Source organism: Grammomys surdaster, unplaced genomic scaffold (genome assembly GCF_004785775.1).
Source record: "Grammomys surdaster isolate TR1022 unplaced genomic scaffold, NIH_TR_1.0 131, whole genome shotgun sequence".
In the NCBI taxonomy this organism is placed as follows: Eukaryota; Metazoa; Chordata; class Mammalia; order Rodentia; family Muridae; genus Grammomys; species Grammomys surdaster.
The window spans coordinates 5,505,204-5,529,373 of NW_021604589.1; the positions used below are offsets into that span (position 1 = coordinate 5,505,204).

At 41.7% G+C, this 24,170-nt stretch overlaps 1 protein-coding gene across 2 annotated transcripts in view; it reads right to left on the reverse strand.

Moving 5' to 3' along the window:
* Prps2 (phosphoribosyl pyrophosphate synthetase 2) overlaps positions 1-17,892 on the reverse strand; it is a 36,314-nt gene extending 18,422 nt beyond the window's left edge. Inside the window, exons 1-3 of one of the 2 annotated variants that reach the window (XM_028762125.1) lie at positions 17,448-17,892; positions 8,993-9,176; positions 468-566 (exon numbers count right to left, since the gene is read on the reverse strand). In XM_028762125.1, coding sequence (XP_028617958.1) covers positions 468-566; positions 8,993-9,176; positions 17,448-17,569 — 405 coding nt within the window. In that variant the 5' untranslated portion in view covers positions 17,570-17,892. Of the gene's footprint in view, positions 1-467; positions 567-8,983; positions 9,177-17,447 lie in introns of both variants that reach the window. The other variant, XM_028762122.1, reaches the window with a different exon arrangement.
* Between the last annotated feature and the right edge of the window lie 6,278 nt (positions 17,893-24,170).

Consider the following 24,170-nt stretch of genomic DNA (forward strand, 5'->3'; position numbering starts at 1 on the left):
AATGTATAGAATACTTGCAGTACAGGCATGATATCATGCACATTCTATAACCCCAGCATTGGGGAAGCAGAGGCACGTAGATCCTTGGAGCTCACTGCTCAGCCACCTTTCCTGAATTGATGAGCTTCAGGTTCAGCGAGAGACCTTATCATCAAAACTTAAGATGGGGAGTGACTGAGGAAAACATCCAATGTATACAAACACATAAAATACACTCTACTATGCTGATTTCCAGAAGTTTAGACGGAACCACAAAACATGTAAGAAAAGGTTTCTGCTCCTCTGAAATGAATTGGAAGCAGTGTGTGTGTGTGTGTGTGTGTGTGTGTGTGTGTGTGTGTTAGGAATGGTGGCATTCACAGGAAAGACAGACAGCCACGAGAGTAGTTGTACAGACTCAAAAATCTTTCAAAATTATTTAAGGGAGAGTTAGGACCTAATGGTGGGCAGAAACACAATGCTCGTACCTGGATCTGAGAGGCATGCAGGTCCATGGTAATGATGTGATCAGCCCCAGCGACTGACAGCATATTGGCCACAAGTTTAGCAGAAATTGGAGCACGACTCTAAAAAATAGAAACAAGAATTTAATATCAGAAAAAAGATGGAACCTGTTAAATTCCTCTCACATAAGATAGTCATGAGGAAACCAAATCATAGATGGGAGCAATGAGTAAAATTACAAGTTATAACAACAAAAGATATACTCGATACATTGGATTTGGTTACTAAATATATACACTATTGGTTGACATTGTTCGTTGGTTTCTGAACCTGGGTCTCATATAGCCCAGGGTGACCTTGAACCCTGATCCTCCTGCCTCCTCCTGCAGTGAAGATTACAGACATGTGCCAACACACTCAATTTCTGTAGTACTAAGGCTGGAATCCAGGAATTGCTGTATTCCAGACAAGCATTCTATTGACTAAACTGCATCTCGAGCCTTCGATCCTCCTGTGAAGCCATGCACCTGACACTACATACAGAATACAAATATCAAAGGGATAAAGTCAAACGATGGAAACGTGAGTTCTCTAGAAGGGAACAGTGACATATATAAACTTTCTCAAGACAAAAAAAAAAAAAAAACACCAGCAAACAGCTCATCCAAGGCCCCACAGAAGTCTAGTTATGGAGGAAGACCACCATGCCTTGTCAGAGGAAAGCTAATATGGCTACAAATTCAACAAAAAGCCAAATGAAAGAATTAACAATTAAAAGTAATTGAGAAGTCAACATTCAGAGAAACTAGTTCATTGTTCCCTTCTGTCATATGCCTTTTCTAAAGTTACCTAACTTCTTTATGAATTCAGTTTCCATGTCATAAACCACAGGCAATGAAAAAGTCCACATCAAAGCAACCAGAGAAATTGCACAGATATCATTAGACATAGTCCAGACATGTGTAGGAGGAGATTAGTTATTAACAACATTGTGTTCTTATATGCAAGCCACAAAAAAGAAAATACAATCTTAAAATTATATAAAAATGTTAATATTGAATATTGTCTTTATTTCCTTTCAAACACTATTATGTTGTTTAAAAGGCAAATACATATCACTTTATAATAAAAATTAAATATTTTTTACATTATTTATGAATACAATTAATACGTATCAATCCTATATTTAATGTTATTAACATAAATAATATTTATTTGAATATTAATTTTACAATAACTACACATACACATAATGAATCAGGAGACATTCCTAAAATTACCAGCAGATTTTCTAAAAAGTGAAACTATAGCGAAGTATTCTTTATTTGTTTTTTTTTTTGTTGTTGTTGTTGTTGTTTTGAGACAAGGTCTAAGTAGCCCTAGCTGTACTGGAGCTCACTATGTAGACCAGGCTGGCCTTTAACAGAAATATACCTGCCTCTGAAGAGCTTATGTTCACGGTTAAAGGCATGAAAAACCATGCCTAATGAGAAGTGTTTTTCCTTTACGTATTGTGTGAGGTTTCTTTTTTTTTTTTTTGCCTATATGTATATATGCCTGCATATGCTGCACATGCAGTACCCTTAGAGGCCAGAAGAGGGTGTTGTAACCCTTAGAATTAGTTATGGATGCTTGTGAACCACCACATGTGGGTTTCAAACTGAACCCAGGTCCTCTGCAACAGTAGCCTGTACTCCTAATCATTGAGCCATTTTTTTCCAGCCCTCTGTCTTATTTTTAAAGGGGGGAGGGTCGTTTTGATCTTCTCTATACTAATTAGACATCACAACTTATGGTTTCATCTTTATTTAACTCCCCTGAATGGTATTTCATGTTGCCTTTGGGAAAGAATCAAAGTTCCTTTTCAGCTTTAATATCCAAATCCTCTGATCCATCTGGATATAGCTAATGGCCAATTGCTCTCCCTTGCCTCTGATTCAGCACCCTTCCCGGTGTAGTAGATTGTTCTCTTTCTCTAGAGAACACCATGGCCTTGTCTCACATCCTCAGCTGCCCCAATCTCACACATGCTCTGCTACACCCATGTGTTTGATCCTTCAAAGTCTGGCTCAGGTATCACTATAATAAATACCTCTAAGAATTCTAGCCATTATGTGTAGAGTGAAAGACCATTGGAACACTCAGCTCAGGGAACCCTCTGGAAGAGCCACAGGAGCTAGAGGACATCAAGAAAACAAGGTCCTCTAAATCACCTGAGCAAAGATCTTGTGAACTCACAGAAACAAAAGCAGCAAGCACAGGGCCAACAGGGGTCTGCACCACATCCTCGCATATATTTTATGGCTTCCAAATGAGCTTATAAAAGAAACCATTTAATTTGGGGGATTGCTAACACTTTCAGAGGGTAAGTCCATAAACGTCTTGGCCGGCAGGTGTGGTGCTGAAGCAGTACTAAGAGCTTATAGCTCTTCCCTAAACCAAGAGATAGACAGAGAGAGAGACAGGGCGTGGCATGACATGGTCTTTTAAAACCTCAAAGCCAACACCTCCAGTGATAAACCTTTACACTTCTTCCAACAAGACCACATTTCCTAACCTTTCTTAAATAGTCCCACTAACTTCAGAACAAGCATTCAAACATGCACTCCTAGAGGGCCACTCGCCTTCAAACCACCACAAGTCTATAGAGAGCTCAATCAGCGTGGCATTTAAAGCAGGTAAAGGACTTGCCTTGCAAGCATGAACAGCTGAGTGCAAGCCCAGAGTCCATATCAAAATGCTGTGGTGTGGTGACAAATGCTTATCATACCAAGCTAGTCTACCTGGCATGTTTCAGGCCAGTGAGAAATCTCATCAAAACAAAACCAAAACAAACCCACAAAAGGTACGCAGCACCAGGCACCAGAAAAATGATTTCTGAGTTCGTGCACTTACTCATGCAGATGGAAGTGTGTAGGACTTACACACACAGACACACATTCTCCCAAACACACAAACACATACAAAGATGACAAGATTAAAGAGACTTGTGTCAATCACTAAAATATCAACATGACCTGATACATGATTCTGAAAAAAGAAAAAAAAAATTCAAGGTGACAGCCCTTCTTCATTCTCTCAGAAGTAATTATTCCCTGCCTGGCTCACAATCCGCTGTTCTCTCCAGGGAAGAGAACTAGCAATTAGTGAATGTCTACTATAGAAGCCAGCAAACGTCAGCTGGTGGGCTAGACTTGCCTGATGCCTGGTTTGGAGCTAGGAATGGTCTCTACCCTTAGAAAAGTATAGGAAACCAGACAAAAATAAGATTTTTGTAGCATATGAAGGTGACATAAAACCCATATTTAAATGTGCATAAATGAAGCACCATTGGAACACAGCCACACTCACTACTTTGCATATTGGCTATGGCAATCTCTACACTAAAATGATAGAAGTTAAACTGTCAGAACCAACCAATGGCCACAAAGCCACTAATATTTGGTGCTTTAAAGAAAGCTCATCCACGGAGGTAAGGAAATCAAAGGTGCAGAGTTTAAGTAACTTTTTAAAAGGGCAAACCAGGTAAATCATGGTATTAGAATTCAAAGCTGAGCCTACTTCATTGCAAAGCTGCAACTCCAGGGCTTACATCATGCCTTTGACAATTACTATGACATCATTGTCAGTTTCCTGTGTGAATATTCCATTGTGTTAAGTGGTCATTTATGAAACCGTTTCTTTCCTGTGAGAAGCTGTGCTTGGGTCCTGGTACTTACAAATCAAAGCTAAATAAACCTTTTTGTATTTATAGTGCAAAGGGGTAAAAACACATGAAACAATTTTGGAAAATGTTTTAAAGCCCTGAGATTTGTCCGAGCTCCTTCCGCTGGTACTTCTTGGTAGAGACATTTACACAGAATTTCACTGTGCTATTAGTGGCCGTGGGCAATCTAGTCCCAAAGGAAGATAAAAAGAACAATAGGCAGCCTGGGAGGGCTGCCCAGAGCTCCTCTTGTAGCCAACAAGAAAATTCTGCCTAGGTTAAGTGTGGCACATGGCTTTCTATGACATTCATATACCACCTGGCTTTCTGCCTCCCTAAGTGAAGCAGGAAAAAAGATTTTAAAAAAATCAAAAAGGAAGTAGGAAGTACCTTTCTCCATCTCAAACCAGGATTGGTGTCCTCACAGTTCCCAGACACTGGGAAATGGGAACAGTAGACTAAGAAATGAAGTGCACTACCAGGCTATGGTCATTTCTTATTTTTCTTACTAAATTCTCAGTGCCCACCCAGCATCAAGCTAAGCTGCATAGTTGAAGGGATGGTGTCAGTTTTTAGAACTTTACGGAATGCAAATGGTACACATTGAATGGCAGATTGACAGATTCAACTGGATGCAAGAATGAAATCGCAATTGGTTCCTTACTATAGTTTGAATCATACTGACTACCCAGATCCATTTAGAAGTCATGATTGAAGAGGCTCACCATGGAGCTCAGCAGATGAGCCCGAGCTAGACCTACATAAAGTTAGAAGGGGCGAACTGACTCCATAAAGATGTCTGCCAACCACAAGTATGTATATATGCACGGGGGGTGGGGGGAGAGAGAGAGAGGGAGGGAGGGAGAGAGAGAGAGAGAGAGAGAGAGAGAGAGAGAGAGAGAGAGAGAGACACACAAGTAGGATGAAAAATAAAGGGAGCCATGGCTCCAGAACAATCCATGTGCCTTGACTTCCTCTAAAGCCATGTTAGGCTACAGACTTATGTAAGACTTGCGGATAACAGTGTGAGCAGTGGACAGTTGTTTCCTGGCACTTGTTTCCTTGTTTCAGACTTTGACTTCCTTTTAACCTCTAGAGTATCCTTTTAAAAGTGATCAATGATTGGAAACCAGCACTATGTCAAAGCTTAACCAAGTCTGAAAATGTTCACCTTATCCATCAACAATTTCACTTAATACCCATTGGTGTAGGTCAAATGTCTGGTACCGGATTTGGCAGTGCTGCATTCCAGAGTTGTGCGAGAGTACATGGCTGCTGTTTTAAGCCATTTTGTTTGTAGCCATTTGTTGTAGGGATGCTAAGAAATAAAACACTCCTATGGTTGCCTCTTTTCTCTAACAGTAAGTGACAGTTTCCTGAGCTGTACCTATTGCCTCTCAAATGTCGTTCTATCCTTGCTGCTTGATGACAGTCTTATCTTGTGCATTAGCAGCTAAGTTTGGAAAGGCATGAGACACATGTTCAAAATAGCCCCAAATGGAAAACATATCTAAATGTCTAACCATGGGAAAAGTGGTAGATAGCTGGCCACATAGTGCAGTTCTGACAAACAATTCAAGCCACTGAGGGTGGGAGAAGGTGGGGTTGAGACGATTAGGTTGGTAAAGGCACTAGTAATAAAAACCTGATGACATGTGTTTAAATCCCTGGGACTCACATGGTGGAAGACAGAAACAATGTCTATAAGAGTTGTCCTGACCTTCAAATGCATACACAGAGACACAACACACACACACCACTAAATACAATTATATATATATGTAACAAATTTACTGGTGTTTTGAGAAATCCGTAGAGCTCTTTTTGCTGGCACAGTAGCTGAGGCAGTGCTTGCAACCAGGGGACAGAGACCAAAAGACCAAAACATGTCCTGCAATGTAAATGACAGATGGCAGGTAGAGCTAGTTTCTCTGTCATAAATTTGGAATTAAAGATAAGTTAGCAAATACGACTTTAGTAAAGGTTACCATGTATCAGTATGTCAACAATCACCACCAAATGTGTCTCAGTAATTGTAGTCCTTAAAGAAGAATCTAAGAGTTCGAACATATGCCCTGCAAGTGGACAGGACCCTTGTAAGGACAAAATTTACAGATGAAGCCCCAAGGTAGCATTATCCCCGAGCCAAACACAAAATCCAATGGACATGAACTTGATTCGAATTAATCATGCTGGCAATATATCAACCCCCTTGCCAGTCAGTTCAATTTCTGTTGCTGTGATTAAAAAGACAACATAAGGGGAAAGGATTTTTAATTGACTCACAATTCTAGGATACAGTCCATCATCCTGGGAAAGTGGAGGGGCCAGGGACTTCAAGAAGCTAGTCATATCCATAGTCAAGAACAGAGAGAATGAATGCATGTGTGCTGATACTCAGTTCACTTTCCTTTCATTCAACCTAGGACCCAAGCCAATGGATGGTGCCACCTACTTTCACACCGGCTCTTCAAACACGAATTAATGTTACCAAGAAAATCCCCAAAAATATGCCCACACAGAAACCTCACCTAGATAGTCTCTCATAGGTTTCTCTTCTCAGATGATTCTAGGTTGTGTCAAGTTGACAAATAAAATTAAAATTAACCATCTCAGTGAGCAACTTCTAACAAGAGCAGACTACAGTAAAAAGAATGAAGCTGGTCTAGCCCCACTCAGTTGTCTCTTGCTCACTTCTACATGTGGCTAGTCCCTTCTTCTCCTTTATTGTGAACAGCAGCCAGTATGCCCAGCGTGCAGTTGTTTGGATCTCTCAGGCTCACTAAATAAGCCCCTTTACTTTATAAGCCACTCATCACAGATCCTTTAGTTACAGTAACACAAAACTGACTATAAAACAAATACAAAGTGAGGCTTGTGGACCCAACCTAGCCTGCTATGTATGTGGGTACTGCTTACGAGCTATGAAGTTTCTTTTGCATGTTTAAGTGGTGGTGGTGGGGGAATGCGAATAATATTTCATGGCATGTAGAAATAGAAATTCACAAATGTCTGAATACATTTTAATTTGGATTTGTTTTATGGTTTTGCACATGCATGCTTTACATATTGCGCAGTCTCACCTCCCACCTACCCTACCACTCCTGTCCACATGTGCCACTTATAAAGTGTCCTCTATTTCTGGTTTTGAGACACACAGTTGGGTAGCTGCAATAGAAACTGATCATTTATAGAAGAAAAGGCTGATTCTTCTATCCATATAAAGTAAATCATGTCTTGAATAGTGAATGGAATTCTTCATATCACATTTTTAATGAAACACTGAATGACTGTGTTCTTTACAGACTCTGGAAACCATTCCTGAAGATAATGGATTAATATTCAAGGAGATTTTAGGACATAAATTTATGTTTATACAGGTTATTTTACTATTTTATTTTTCAAATCCATGGGAATCCTGAGTGCTGTTTTGAAACAATAGCTTCAAGTTCTCATTGTCATGAGGCAGATGTTATTGTCTCCCCAAATTCCTATTTGCCCACGAGTCTGGAACAGAGCCTCACTGTAGAAAGGTTTTTGCAGATGCGACTAATGTAAAGATACTGAGATGAGATCATTTTGAATAAGCTTGGCCCTAAATCCAATGATACATCCTTGTGAAGGATAGAAGTGGAGACACAAAACTGGAGGAGAAGCCATGGCATAGAGGACATAGGCAGAGCCTAAAGGAATGTAGCTAGAATGGATGGCCTGAAGGCCTCAGTTGCTGGGCAAGGCAGGGATGATCCTCCCCTAGGAAAGGTCTTAGAGGAAGCTGTATCAAATTATGGTGAATTGAACGGAGACATCCAAAAATATATGCCATGTCCTGACCCTCAAAACTGATTAATACCACTTGGAAGTAGCATAATTACAGATGTAATTAGTGAAGGATCATGGGATGAGATCATCCTGAATCAGGATGGCCTTCAATTCAGTGACAGTGGGACACATACAGAGAAGTGTCTTGAAGACAAAGACTGAAACAATGAGGCCACTGACCAAGAGAAGTCTGAATACCTGGGGAGTTGGAAGAGGCAGGAAGGATTCTCCCCTACAGCAAAGCATGACACTGACATACCTTGACCACAAACACCTGGTCTGCAAACTAAAGAATAATTTCCTGCTCTGTAAATCTGCCCAGCTCATGGTAATTTGTGATGGTGCCCCTAACCAACCTTCTCTAATGTGTCAAAGAGGCTAAGAACATCTGTCTGTTCTTCAGCTTCTCCTGGAAACTTATAGAGCCTCCACTAATGGGAATTTTGCTAAGATAATAAGCAATATTAATGCTGTTCTCCTTATAAAACCAGATAGAGCATTGATTTTAATTAAACCTTGGGTGGGGGGCACTGTGAATTTACATGCAGTTAGGAGCAGCAATGCAGATGCCCTACGGCCCCTTTACCCAGTCTTACAATGGAAACCACTTATAAAGTACACAATATTACAACTGGTGTCCTCATCTTGATCCAAGGCACTGAAGTAATTTGGATGGTCTTCTCTTAACTTGTTCTCATTCAGGTGGTGCGTGCCTGTGTGCATGCGTTGTGTGTCTGTGTGTGTGTGTGTGTGTGTATGTGTATTTAGCTCTATCCACCACCTTACAAAACTCTATCATGACAAGGATAATGGTATTTGACTGCCTTCGAAAACACTCATTGCCTGTGTTGATACATATGATGGGTTCAAGGACAAATCTGAAATAGACAAGGTGAGCGCACATATTTACATGATCTTTGACGAGGAAAGCTGATGTTTCTGGATAGTCTAATGAAGGCAACAGGTGAGGAAACTGTGAGGAGCACAGCAGGTTTCTAGGGCAGGACACACCTCGCCTACCTTGTCCTTTTTATCTTGCCGGGCGTAGGGGAAGCAGGGTATCACAGCTGTTACCCTGGATGAGGATGCAATCTTGCAGGCGTTGATCATGATGAGTAGTTCCATCAGGTTGTCATTAATTTCCCCACAGCCGCTCTGGATGATATAGACATCTTCCCCTCTCACACTTTCACCAATCTCGACGCTACAAAAGAACAATGCCATCTGTCTCAGTATTCTTGGCCTGTTGCTATTTAAAGTACTCTAAGAAAAGTGACTTTATTTTGGCTCACAGTTCTAGGTGAAATTCATCGTGGCTAGGAACTTAAGATAGAAGGGCCTTGAAGAAGCTGCCCACACTCCACTCTTAATTCAAAGCAGAGTGATAGATGCAGGCTACTTCTCAGCTCTCTTTCCCACTTATGTGTTCAGAGCCGAGATAGAAAATAGTACTACACACTTGGGTGGACCTTTCCATTTCAGTTAACACAATTAAGACACCTCCCCCACCCTATAAGATGGCCCAGAAACTCATCTTTCAGGAAATCCCAGATTTTGTCATGTTGATAATTAGCAATTAGCCACCACAGCATTGGTTAATATCATAGCCTCTGAGACTCCCCGAGACCACCTCCAACTTCAGCAATCTAGCAGCAGGTCCAATCATGGGACTCTGACTGTGACTTATGAGGTAGCATGGACACCGAGCAAAATCAGCAAAGGGAAAAGTATATGGGGGAATCCAGGTGTGACCTTCCAAGCATTCTTCCCCAGGGGTGTCACAAAAGTCCAGCTCAAAGTGTCCAGTAATGAGCTGTGACAACTGGGAAGTGTTATCTACTAGGGTAGCCTTACAGACTGGAAGCTGGTCATGTAGTCACCCACTGGCTAGTGCATTCCAAAATGCTAGCTTCGCACCAGGCAGGCGGGAGCTCAGTGTAAATCACATTGTTTCCTAGCTGTTAATAGTTTACACACAACAAGCCATTCTTACCAAAGAATGGTGTGGGAATCCTTGTAGCTGAGTTCCCCTAGGCCAGCCAAGAGCTGACCTTTCAAGGACCATTCTAAGTTCCAGGCCTTCTCTGATAATTTCTTATGGCAATTTTTCTATTATTAAAGTTAAGACTGTCTTAAAAATTCAAATCACAGGAGCTGGAGAGATGGCTCAGTTGATAATGTGACTACCAACACAAACATATAGGAGCTCGGTTTAGCTCCCCAGAATCAACATTTAAAAATTCCAGGCACAATGGCACACGTATCTATAACCCTAGCACTGGGGAGTGGAGACAGCAGATTCTTAGAGCTCATTGGCAGGCCGGCCAGCCACCTGAATGAATGAGCTCCAGGTTCATTGAGAGTCCTTGTTTCAAAAAGTAAAGCAGAGGGAGATGGAGGAAGATGGCCTCTACATGTACATGACCACAGAAACATGTACATATCACACACACACACACACACACACACACACACACACAATCAAATCATGACTAAAGTATGGTAGTTCAGCCTATAGGAGGCTGAGAGAAGTGCTTACCTGTGAGTTCGAGACCAGCAGAGAGAGAGAGAGAGAGAGAGAGAGAGAGAGAGAGAGAGAGAGAGAACGCGAGACCAACCCCGAGACTTATTCTGTAAGGCTTATAACAGTTAAACAGCCTGGAGACAAGCAATTTCAATCTTTGATGGCTTTTTCAATAGAGATTTATGTACAAGTCTCCAGCTAACATTCAAGGCTCGAATCTTAATTTTTCATGAGGCATCAGGTATCGACTCCTATAAGATGAGGATTTAACACCTCTTCCTCTTCTCCGTCACATAGATGAACACTTCCCGCTTCGCCATCATGTCAATACACATCAGTATTCAAGCTAAAGACTGACGGCTCCATTTGAATTCTGTGAATGATGATCAGAGCTAAATCAACATTCATATTTTTCTTTCACACGTGAGTTTTGATCTGTGTGTGTATGTGTGTCTTTTACCTTAGCCTTTTCTCTGCTGAACTTCATATTCACTACACATCCAGATTCCACCCCACACAGCCCAGTCACAATTTCAAACTTAGTGTCAGGTTTCAAGTCCATCTCCACATCCTACCCAAAGCAGGAAGACAGGAATGGCCCAGTTGCCATAGAAACTCTACCTCTTTGCTGCACACCAGTTTTCACTTTCTGTATTTTGTGTGTGTGTGTGTGTGTGTGTGTGTGTGTGTGTGCTATTCTTCCTTGCTTTGCTGGTTGTCATCCTGTAGCTCCTGGAGAAAATAGTAGTGCCAATGTTTTAAAAATCACATGTCTAAAAGTTTCTGGGGTATTCAGCATGAGAGGAATCAGCACATCCATGTTAGTTAGCTGCCACACAGAGAAGGAAACCATCATGCATCTGGTACATCCTTCACAGAGTACCGCAGCACAAAGAGTCACATCAGCTCTGGTGGAGCTCTTTTTTTAAAAAGGCAATCCTGATCCAATAGTTGGAACAATTTGATATACTTCAAACACTATGAACATCATGTGAATTGTGCTTCTGTGTGAGTTCTTTTTTAAAAGACTTGAATCTGTTCATATTCTTTTTTAAAAATGATTTACTTATTTATCTTATCTATGGGAGTACACTGAGGCAGTCTTCAGACACTCCAGAATGGTTGTGAGCCACACCCTCTGTTGCTGCGAATTGAAACCAGAACCTCTGGAAGAACAGTCAGTGCTCTTAACCACTGAGCCATCTCTCTAGGTCTGTGTAATTTCTTATATTGAAATACAATGCAGAAAATTGTGCAAGTAGCTCAATGGTAGAGTATTTGCATAAACACATATGAAATCCTGGGGTTCCATCCCCTGTACTGAAAAAAAAATGAATACAGAAAACTTCACTGTGTCCACTTAAAATACAGCCACTTAAAAGTACGCCATCAGAATCTGGTATGGTGGCACACATTTACAGTCAAAGCCAAGACGACTTGGAACTCCTCTTCCTCCTGCATCCATCTAAGTGCTAGGATTACAGGCTTGAGACACTATGCTGGGTCCCGAAAACTAGTTTTGCTATTTGCTCACACTCCTGCATACAGTTCTCTGCTACGGATGCTACAGTACACAGAAAGAAATGGAAATGCATCTCCTTATTGTGAGTGCTAAAGAGTGAACACAATTCTTGGGCTAATGAGGTGACTTAGTAGATAAAAGCAGATGCTCGGGGCTGGAGAGATGGCTCAGCGGTTAAAGGCACCGACTGCTCTTCCAGAGGTCCTGAGTTCAATTCTCAACAACCTCGTGGTGGTTCACAATCATCTGTAGTGGGATCAGATGTCCTCTTCTGGTCTGTCTGAAGAGAGCAACAGTATACTCATATACATAAAATAAATAAATCTAAAAAAATAATTTTTTTAAAAAAGCAGATGCTTCACAAGCCTAACAAAGTATGTCCAGTCCCTGGAGCCCACATAGAAAGCTGGATGTAGTGGCATGAATCTGTAACCCTAGAACTCTTATGGAGAGATGAGAGGCTTGGCCAGGAGAAACATCGGGAAGCTTTGGAGCCGGAGAGCATGGCGTACACAGAATGGCAGAAACAAGAGCTATCCTTCTTCAAGTGCAAGAAAAGACCTAACTTCTCAGAGTTCTCCTCACACATCCACATATGTGCACACATTCATGTGCACATACATGCACACAAATAATTTGAAATTTAACAAAATTCCATTATGCATAGGGCTGACTTAATTTGGAAAGCAAGTATTACATAGCTCAGGGGCTGACAAAATACAGTGCTCAACCTGTTTTTGTGTACTCTCCCCCCCACACACAAACAATGGTTGGTAGCCTCAGTAATGAATAACCTCCAAAGACATTTATATCCCATTCCTTTTAATATGTTAGATTATATAGCAAAAGGGGTGTCTATATCCTGGTGGAGTGGAGCATGCTAATCAGGTGATCTTAAAACAGAAAGGTCATACATAACTATTTACATTTAACTTTGTGTGATCATGGCTAGCTGTCAGTATGCAAGAGGAAGACTAGAAGAGTAGAGAGACATGTGATGACTAACGCCAGTCAGAGAGATCCTCTATTGATGAAGGTCCCGATATCCCAGGGCTGTGGGGTCCCCTCAAAGCTGAAAAGGGGGACTGGGACTATTGTTTAGTTGGTAGGATGCTTGCCCCATATATACGAAGTTTGAGCCCCACCAGTAGGTAAAATCAGGTACGGTGACACACATCTTGTGATTTTAATACTTGGGAGGTGGACCCAGGAGAATCAGAAGTTCAAGGTCATCATCAACAGTACTGAGAGTTCAGGGCTAGCCTAGGCTGCATGAGACTGTCTGTCCGCAAGAGAAAAGAAAACTAAAATAGGTATGAAAATTGAGTTTCCCTTGAAGCTTCAGGAGGGAAGAAGGCAGCCCTGCTAATCTATGCAGGACTTGTAGCTTACAGACCTGTAAGACATAGCAGTAACAGAGATATGTAGCGCACAATGCCTAAAATATTTACAATCTGGCTCTTTACAGAAAGTTTCCCAAGTCTTGGTCTTATGACTGTTTATCCCCACAAGATCACATTCTTTGGCCTGCCTTTCCTCACTAAGGAACTGCAATCCTCCAAGGACTAGCAGTCCAGGGGAGCACAGGAAACACCATGGTAACATTTCTTCCAAAGCCAGTTCTGCTTCTACTTACTTACAAAGACCTCCACATCCCAATCTGTAGTGGAGGTCTCCAATGGGTTGGTTGTGTGAATTACCCCAAAGTCAAGAGACCCTCAAACAGGGCTGAAGCATATGACTGACTCAATCCTTAATGACTGTGACAATTATAACACTTCTTTCAACTGTGGAACAGGATCTAGGTCCTGTCCCCAGAAACTAAGTGCCTTCCTTAGACCTAACATTGTGTTTAGCCAAAACAATGTTACAAAAGTGATGATACTACACTAACTTCTAAGCAGGGGCCTTAAGAAACTGGTACTTAACTACTTCCTGTCTATTGAAACTCTCCCTTTTGGAACACAGCTCCTATGGCAGAAGGGAAACCAAGCAGGCCTGTGGAGTGATTCTTAAGTCAAAACAGCCTGGCAAAAGCTAACCAAACTTATCAGCCATGTGGGTGAGCTATCTTCAAAAACTGGTCCTGAGGCCCCAGTATCCACCCTAGCTGCCACCAATGGAGATAGAAACAAGTCTTTCTTGCTCTGATCTGCACAAACTTCAAGTCTGGGAACCAAATAAACACTGATTGCTTTTAAGCCCCTGAGTTCTTGGTGTTTTTTTTAAAATGGCAGTAACCTGCACATTGGGTCCCAGGATACAGGTTAAGGACCCTGAGAGCAGTAAATTAACCAGGGTAAAATACAAGAGACCTGGGATCCCACCACGAACGCTGTCCTCCAAATCATGGAGCATTTGCTGGGGTTGGGAGAGAAGCTGGAATGCACTTCTCCCTGCACAATGGAAATAACTCACAGATGAAAAGGTAAAAGCAGAAGAATGCCTGTCTGATTAAGTAGCATTGAAGAAAACTAGGTACTGAGGTGCCGAGGGCCAGGGCACAACATTCAGACTTCTGCTCCTCACTCAACAAGAGGCACTGAAGAAAGAGTACCTTACATAAATGAATCCAGTTTCTTTTTCTTTTGCCTTTTGCTTTCTCATTTCTACAGCCAAACAGGAATACCCAATTTGAGGACTGTGAGGGAAAAAAAAAATCAACCACCACCTCTGTGTAGTTTGTGAGAAAAGTTAGCACATTAACCTTTTAAATTTTTCTGTAGGATAGAACATAAAATGTAGCAAGGAGTAGCAAAGTGACTTGGGACTCTGTGATCCATGCATGGGAGGTGAGGGCAGGAGGATCATGAAATCAAGGACAGACTTAGTGACACAGTGAACTCCAGACCAGCCTAGACCTCATGAGAGCCTGACTCAAAGAAAGGGAAAGCAAATCCACAACTATAACAGACAGAACAAAACACAATCTCAACCTATTCAACAGACAGTGGATCTGAAAGGGGTATTCGAAATCTTAGGATTTCTAATGATCAAATGCGGTGAAAAGCTAACCCAAACTAAAGACAAGACTTCTTTCTGTTGAAATAAATGTACGAACAATCACACTTGAACATCTGAGTGAATTTCCCCTATCTGCTGATACAGGACTTGTACTAGTAATCCATTACTCAGCCAGCTACAGATCATCTAGATTAGCCATGCCTTGCAGCATTGTGCTGCACCGAGATTACAAGGAATGGTTGCTTCACTTACACTTTCAAAACCCACTCCTTCCAGAGCTGGCTCCTTTAGTACATGACAACACCTTTTAAACAAAGAGGCTTATTTTATTTGTTGTCCCCAGAACTGCTGAAACTTGGACTAGGACTAACAAAATCTTGCAACTTTCAAACCCTTTCAAATCCTTTTCCAAAGTCCTAGAGCACCCTCCACATATTAAAGGCTACAAAGGGAGCTGTGGATGGAGCTCAGTGGTTGAGTCTTCTTGCCTAGCATGAACAAGGACCTGGAATCCATCCTCTGTACTAGAAAAAAAAAAGTGCAATGTGAACTTAAAAAAAAAAAAGACAGACATGGGCTCATACGTAGCCAAAAAACCCATGTGTAGCCAAAGATGCTCTTGAATTCCTGCTTCTCTGGCTTCTTCTACCCAAGGGCTGAGATTCTAGTGTGTGCCAGCACATCCTGTTCTGATACTGCCCAGGGCATTAAATCTAGGGCTTCATGCAAAGTCCTGCAAGTAACTCTACCAACTGAGCTATATTCTTCAACCCCAAACTGGCATTCTTTTTTGTTGTTGTTGTTTTTAACTTACGAGAATGAAATTTTCACTGTTCTTAATTCAATTTCATTGTACATTTCATTGCTGTTCTCTTATTGCTGACTCCAGGAAGTTTGGATTGTTTCTTTTTCTCCCCATTTATTTATTTGTGGGGGGGGGCTGGGGGGGACTGCAATTGGGATGTAAAGTCAGTAAGTAAACAAAGTGGCAGTTCTTTAGCCAGAATTGTCCACAGTGTTTCTTCTATTATCACCCAAGCTGTGTAAATGGAGTTTACCACCTAAAAAAGGTCACACGGGATTCACATAGCCTCTAGAAAAATCATCTTTGTCATCAATATTGACCTAACTCTTAGCTGAGTCTAGTGACACACACACACCTGTAATTCTAATACCTGGGAGGTAGAGGCAGGAGGACTCCTGTGATTTTGAAGCCTGCCTGGGCTACATGGTGAGTTCAATACCAGCCTATATACATAGCAAAATTCTGTCCCAGAAAACGAAAACCAAGCCAAAATAAAACAAAAAGGGAAAACAAAGGCCCTTATCTTCACAGATTCTCAACTGATTCAATCACCAAGATATTTTGCTTACTTCTGGAAATTTCAGTTTTAGCTTTGACATTTTTGTCTACAATCCATTTCTAGTTAACTTTTGCAAATACGGAGAGTTGTCCGTACTTTTTTTTTTTCCTGTAAAACTTGCTAAATGAATTCAAACGCTACTAAATGTAGAACGGTTATCTGTCACTGTGCTAAATAGAAATAGGGGGGAAAATTGGCTTTGGGCAAGTGGGACAAGGAATTCCTAGTCCAACCAGAGGAGGGCTTCCGCCTGCCTGGTGGCACTGAATACTAGTGACTACTTTTTGCTAATGTGAGAGAAATGGGTGGAATTTTTAGCCAAATTAGGGTCTTGTTGCTGTGCGCAGCTAAGCTCCATAAACACAAAGCACTTATTAGTTCGCAAAAATAGATGCGGAAAAGTGTAAAGGAAGGCCAGGAGCGCTCAACACGTGCGTCCCGCTTTCCCACGCTCTTTACAACTCCCGCACAAACCCACTCTTCTGGATAAGGCAGCGTTTAACCGGCCCGCTGCTCTGAAGAGTCACCTGAGCAGCTGGTAGTACTCTGATCGCCAGCGGCTGGAAGTAGCATTCGAAAGTTCCCCGGGGTAAACCCAGTGCCCGGGACCTGTGAAAAGCCTTTTCAACCATGCAGGAGTCTGAGTTTCAGCCTGGCAGAGACTTGGAAACTGGGGCGGGCGGATCCACCGATGTCTCCCCGCCCCCACCATTCCCGGCACCGATGTGATGCCCACAGACTGCGCCCACTCTGCCAGACGCTCAGTAACTGCCCCGATATCGCCCTTCCGGACTGAAGACACCAGGTTAGGCGGTGCAAAAGAGGGGCCTGGGGTGTCCAAGGATCGACAGGTCACCAAAGTCCGGGTGCTGGAGACCCAGCCACTAGAGGGACAACAGCCCGAGGACGCGCGCAGAGACTCCAGGGTGACCGGGTTGGGGGTGGGGGGGTTCCCTTGCTGAACTTCTTTCTCCCCGGGCGCAGCCGCCGTGGCTCTGCAGCCGCGTTGTCGCCGTCCCGCCCCGGAAGGGAGAGCACGACGCCCGCGAAGCTGGCCTGGGCATGCTTCGGCCCCTGCCGCAGCCCCAGTGAGACTCTCACCTGGTCTCCTGGTTGCTAAACTTCTTGGTGACCACCTTGCCTAGCTCCAGGCCCAGGCGATCGGCCACGCGTTGCGACAGGTCCTGGTGAGAACTGCCGCTGAAGAGCACGATGTTGGGCATGGTGACGCACCGGGAGTGGGGAGCGCGCTGGAGAAGAAGAAAGCGACCGCGACGCAGACTGCTGCTACTGTCGCTGCCGCTGTCTCTGCTGCTGCTGCTGCTGCTGCTGCTGCTGCTGCTGCTGCTGCTGCTGCGGTGGCCCCGGCTGCTGGGGAAGCGGGAAAACGCGGCAGCGGGATCTAGGGGAGGGGAAGGTTGGGGGAGGAGCCAGAGGGAGGAGGAGCAGCCGAAGAGTCGCTGGAGGGTGCTGGGAGGCTGCTTCTGCCCACGCAGGCTGGCCAGCTGGGTTTGAAGCTCTGGGTGGTCCTGAAGCACCCAGGTACAATTGCTCCGTAGGAGAGCTGGATGTTCCACATAGGATTTCCTGGCTTGCCTTTAAGAGAGGAGGTCAACCAACCAGATAAAGTGGGCACAGAGAGCCGTTGCTGGAAGGGGCCATGTGGTGCCTCACAGCCAAAGAGCCGCCTTTCAACCCGGAAGCTCAGGACCCTGAGATGATACTTGGGCTTCAAGTGCACCCTGTGTCTACGCAGGCCAGACCCACACAGCAGCCTCTGTTTGCACACGAGAGTGAAGCATGTTTGCACTTGAAGTGATGACATATACTACTTTTGAAGATGGACTAAGAAAAGGGCTTTCTCACTAACGTGAATCTTTTTCTCTCATTTAATTTAGATGTATATTTTAAAACATGAGCTCAAATATTTTGTATTCCATTTTTTCAACAAAACCTGAAAACCCGGTTTTATTATATAAATGCCTATATAATGTCTTGTCTTTTGCTTCTTGGTCCACGAAGCCTGAAAATGTTACCGTCTAGTTCCTAAATCTGTGTTGCTCTGTAAAGGAGCCATTGATGAGAGCCACCATTTGAGCCCTAAGCTCAGGTGCCAGAGGTAAGCTTGTTTTCAATGGTCAGTTGACTCTAACCAATTAGTTCCGAGTCCTCATTTTTATGTAGATAGGCTGGCTCTCAGGCTTTCTTCACAACTTCCTGTCCCTTGGATTCTCTAGAGCCAGACTCCCCTAGGAGTCCTCTGCTTTCCCTGTCCCCAACCCCCACCTTAGCATTTCTGAAGTAGCTAATGCTGTATCAGCCAATCACACAGAAGGAAAGGAGATTCATCCTGAGCTCCTGGAGGAGTAGGGCGCTAGTGATCCTGATTTACATTTTTAAAAAGCTTTCAGAGACAGATTTACCTTGCCAGATAATTGGTTGGGCTCTACCAATGTCCGCTGAAAATTGGCTTGCCATCCACAACCAAGACTACTTGCCGCTGGGAGAGTATCTAGATTGTACACATCTTTGGGGGTTTTGCTTCTTGGTCCTTCTTTGAACTTTGCAAAGTTGTCAGCCTTTAATCTCTGCACTCTGGAGGCAGACGCAGGTGGATCTCTGAGTTCAAGGCCAGCTGGTCTAGTGAAACTGTGTCTCTCAAACCGCCTTAAGCCCCCTCAAACCCAAGCAAATTGGATTTATTAAAGGGTTTCCTTTGAAACTCCAGTGACCTGCTTACCAAAAAGTTCTCCAAAGCACCACTCCCATTGCATTTCTGCCACTTTTCATTCTGCTTACAGAAATGTATATATCCTAATTGTATTTTTTAAAAGAGCCAAGGTGACTATATAAGTAATCTCATCAATTGGGAGGTTAAGGCTTGGAGACCAAGAATCCCAGGCCAGCCTATGCTGTATTGTGAGACTTTGTCTCAAAAACAGTCGCAGCAACAACAATCTACCTACAGTGGGTTTTAAGCTACACTCAATATATGCTGCATAAAGATTCAGATAGCAGACCACACTATTAAGATTTTAATGCTTAATGATGTTCCAGCTCTCTTGGTTCATTTATGTACACTCTACAATGTTTACATGATCATGTATTAACCTTATGACATATTTCTCAAAAGATTCCATATGTTCAGTGGCAAATAACTGTATTTTATTATAAAATTTGCATAATAAATTATCACAGAGATGAGATTTATACTCATCCAAACACATGTTTAAAATTTTATTGACTGAATTATATTAATTATACTTAAACTCACCTAATAAACTTTATTGTCGGCAATTTTACTGTAATTTTTTCTGTCTTTAGATATTTGTCTCATAGGCAAAATTTGCCAATTATGGCATTTCTCTAAATCTATACATACTTTTGTCAGGGGGAAAGTAGTTTCTGATCAGTGTGGGAGCCTAGAATTCTTAGATAACAAAATTGATAGAGCATAAAATAATAGGTTAAAGTTTCCAATCTGAGGTTAATTCATAGTTGAAATTCTAGAAGCTAAGATTAAATTGTGACCTTGATAGTAGCAGGAGGTGAAATATCCATGTTGTCATGACAAGGACTATGGTTATTGAGGAACTGTGCTTGAGTGCTGAGTGTACAAGGGGCAAATTGCCCTTACAATTGATGGAGCTACTAATGGGAGTCAACAAAAACCATCCTATGTAACAGGCTAAGCACAAAGCCAACACTGACAAATAAATATACAAGCTTAAGAGAGCAGCTATAGATTTTGTGTGAACAGTTTCTCTCCAAAGCACCTTTGTCCTTGATCCACAGGGGACAAATTGTGGAAAAACCTTGACCTACAAACTGTCTTCAACTGACAGCCAGATTTGATCTACAACTGTCGTTCAACTGACAGACTGGGTAATTCTTTGTTGTGGGGCTCTCCTGTATGTGAAGGATGCTTAGAAGCATTCCTGGTCTCAACCCACAAGAAACTGGTAGTCATTCTTTAAGTGTTCTGAGAACTAAAAGTGCCTCCAAGCACATTTAAGTATCTCCTCCTCAAGGCAAAATGACCGCAGGTATAGATGCAGTTGGCTGAGTGAACTTCTGTCCCTTTCCTCCTCCAACCTCTTCCTACCTTTCCTGGTAGCCTTTCAGGATTCCTGACAATGTAGCTACAGAATTGCAAGAAGGGGTCTTCCAAAAAGACAGACGTCAATGATAAATGAGTAAATGAGAATGCATGTAATGAGATCCATCTGCGAATAAATTAATTAAAAATAAGATAAGCTTTGTGAGCAAACACTTACTAGCACTCTGCTTTATCTTGCCTGCTAATATCCTGCTGCCTAAAGCAAGTCACATGTTCAAGATCAGAGTCAGTGCAGCGTGAATAAACCAAAGAATTGCATATTAAGTCCACCAACGTTCTGCCACAGGAAAATCCCTTTCTGGGTGGGATGAGGGGCTCCCAGAAAACAGCCTCTGCTCACTGTTTAAATTCAGAAGAATGAAAGACCCCCATATACTCTGTGTACATAGGTTTTCATTCCTTGCCCATATTGCACAATGTTCATTATTTTAAGATTAAAATATTTGTGGCAAAAGTAAAATGATGAGAATTTCCATTGTTAATATGTGACTTCACTTATGAATGGAGAGGAACAAACTCGGGGAACAGGTTTTATATCTTGTATGTTCTTTGTCATTTTTTTCTGATTTTTTTCATACAGTGAGGTTTCTGTATGTTTGCTGAATGAGCTTATTTCTCAACTAGAATTAGTGTGTGGAATAACTCAAAGCTGCATAGCTTTTCAAAAGTAGCAAAGGAATCAGACTATGAGGGTTCTAACACAATCTTTTTCGATTTTGAACAGTGCTGGTCCAAGTGCATATCCTACAAACTTCTTATATACCTACATTTTGAAACTAGCATGAAGAATCCAGTGTAGTCATTTTATTAATCCACATTATTTAATACAAAATATCCAAACTAGTATTACTCCAACATGTAATCAACATGAGAAGATTAATGAGATGTTCATTGTCTTGTTTCGGTAGTAAACCTTCAAACTCTGATGTACATTTTATACCTACAAAGTACACTTTGCAATCTGGAATGTGACTTTGCCACACCTGAAATGCTGGCCAGGATTGGTTAGTAACTGCTGACTTTCAACAATGAGTTTCAAGAGCACTCAAAGCCAAGGTCCCCTGACAAATCCATTTTCTTAGCAAATAATGCAGAGCTAACTATAAAACACTGAAGCTTATCAACAATTATTTCAAAAGAACCTAAGGTGTTGTCTCAAGGATGGCCCAGTGGGTAAGAGAGCTTGGTGAGTACCCTTGAAGACATAAGTTCAGATTCCCAATACCCTAAGTAAAGGCCAGGTAAAAACCTAATGTAGCTACATGTGTATTATCCTGTTCTGAGGGTTGAGTGAACAGAGACAAAAGTATTTCTGGGGCTTGTTGGTTGCAGGCCAAGCTCCATGTTCAGTTAGAGACCTTGTCTCAAGAGGAGAAAGAGGAAGGGAGGAGAGTGACAGAGCAGGATACTTTGTCCTCCTTTATCCACATACAAGCACAACATGTATGAGCATTTGCACACACACACTCCAGTGCACCCCCACATGTTCTAAAGTGGGTTCAACTTTGTTCCTGTATTAGTGACATTTTCATTTGTTATCAAGCTCTTTGCTGATTTTAATTTCTCCCTATTTACTTTTTTGCTTGCTACTTATAAAAATTCTTCCAAACGACTTTAAAAATACAGCCATCACATAGGTTTTGCAACAGTTAAAGTTGTTGCTATATTTCCTTCCATCTGCTTCAGATGTTCCCCTAATTCATCTGCTCTTTTGTTGTTATCTGTAAAAAGGTAAGAACATCAAACCATACACGCTTATCCAAAATTAGGTAAGATAATTCAATGGGAGAGGTAAAATTATAAAATTCATGGAAGAAAACCTGTACAAGTCTTCATGACTGTGGCTGAAGCAATGACTTCATTATAAGATATGAAAATTATAAGCAGTAGCCACTACGAAATTGTACAAAGTGGACATCAAAACTAAAATAAAGAACTTTTACTTCAGAAGACAGTATCAAGGGAGCAGAAGAGAACTGAAGGAGTGTTAGAAAATGTTTATAAATTCTATATCTCATGAGGAATTTGTTTCTACAATATGGTGTGAAAAAATGATCAGAATGCAATAAATAAAAGAGAACTCAGTTTGAAAGTGGGCAAAAGAGCATGCACGTGGATTGTTTTTTACAAAGGTTTTATTTTGTGTGTCTATTTTTTAAAACTCAGAAACATCTAAGATATCCTTTAGTAGTAAAAGGTTAAGTAAATTATGATATGCCCAGGTGATGTTATGGATAACAGAAAATAAATGCAATGAGATGGGCTTCATTCAGAGTGCTATGACTGGTAAAGACGAAAATAAAACATCAAACAATGAAAAGACATGGATGACAGGGCTGAGGAAGCCCCTCAGTTGGTGAAATGCTTGTCTGACAAACATGAAGCACTGAGTTCCATCCCAGGTATCACATAGGGCATGGTGAAGCATGCCTATAATCCCGACTCTCAGGAGATGGAGACAAGAGGGCCAGATGTTCATGCCCTGGTTTGGCTACAAAGTGAAATGGAGATGAGCGTGGAATATATGAAACCCTGTCTTGAAAACTGAAGTCATGGAGGATACTTGCATGCATATTACCAAGTGAATAGCATTAATCTGCATGACTCTAACCATGTTTCAATCTTGGAAAGACAAAACTATAAATACAGTTAGAAAAGATCAGTGCACGCCTGGGAGTTGAGGGAAAGGAAAGATGAATGAACAGATGATTATTTTTTAGGGTGGGGAAAGTATTTCTTCTGTGGGATATGTGTATTTGTGCATTTGTTAAATTCACATAAGGTACAGTATCAAGAGTGGATTCTAACATCAACTCTGAACATGATACGCCGCAGAAGTGTGTGGATTGTAGGATATGCACTCCTCTAGTGTGGAGTATTGAGTGTGGTGAAGGCCATGCACATGTGTGAGCAAGGGGATCAACCTTTGTATTTCATTTTTGTGTGAGTGTAATAGTTCCCTAAAAGAAGTCCTGTTAAGCAATGGGGAAAATACATAGGAAAAACACCTCATCACATATGTCTCCAAAAAAGATACACAAATAACTACCAAGTTAGCCAGTAGGGTAACAATCATAAAAACAGTTAATCTCAAAATGGTAAGAGTGTGGAACAACTAAAGCCCTGCTATACAGCTGATAGGGATATAAAAAGGTTCATCTGCTTTGGAAGTGTCTGGCTGCTCCTTCAGCACTGAACACAGACTTATTGTATCAGCCAACAATCCTATTTATTGGGATATCCCAGAATAATTGAGAGCAGGCACTCCTGAGAGTGTATTTGAATGATTCAAAATACAAAAAAGAAAGAAAGAAAGAAAGAAAGAAAGAAAGAAAGAAAGAAAGAAGAAAGGAAGGAAGAAAGAAGAAAGGAAGGAAGGAAGGAAAACAACCCAAGTGTCCACCACAGATATATAAATGAAATGCATATAAATTTAACAATTTAATAGACTATTGTTTAGCAATAAAAATAAATGAAGGGCTAGAGGGATAAGTCAGTGAAGAGTTTGCTAAGTAAACATGAGGAACTAAGACAGTATCAACCTAGATTTTCATCATCACCTTGCGGCTGAAGATGTGGAACATACAGTCCATTTCATGAAGCCATAAAAAAAAAGAAATTATAAAATCAGCACAGAAATGTGACTGGAAAATACTGTATTCACTGAGGTAACTCAGGCTTGGAAATGCAAACAGTGCTTGTTG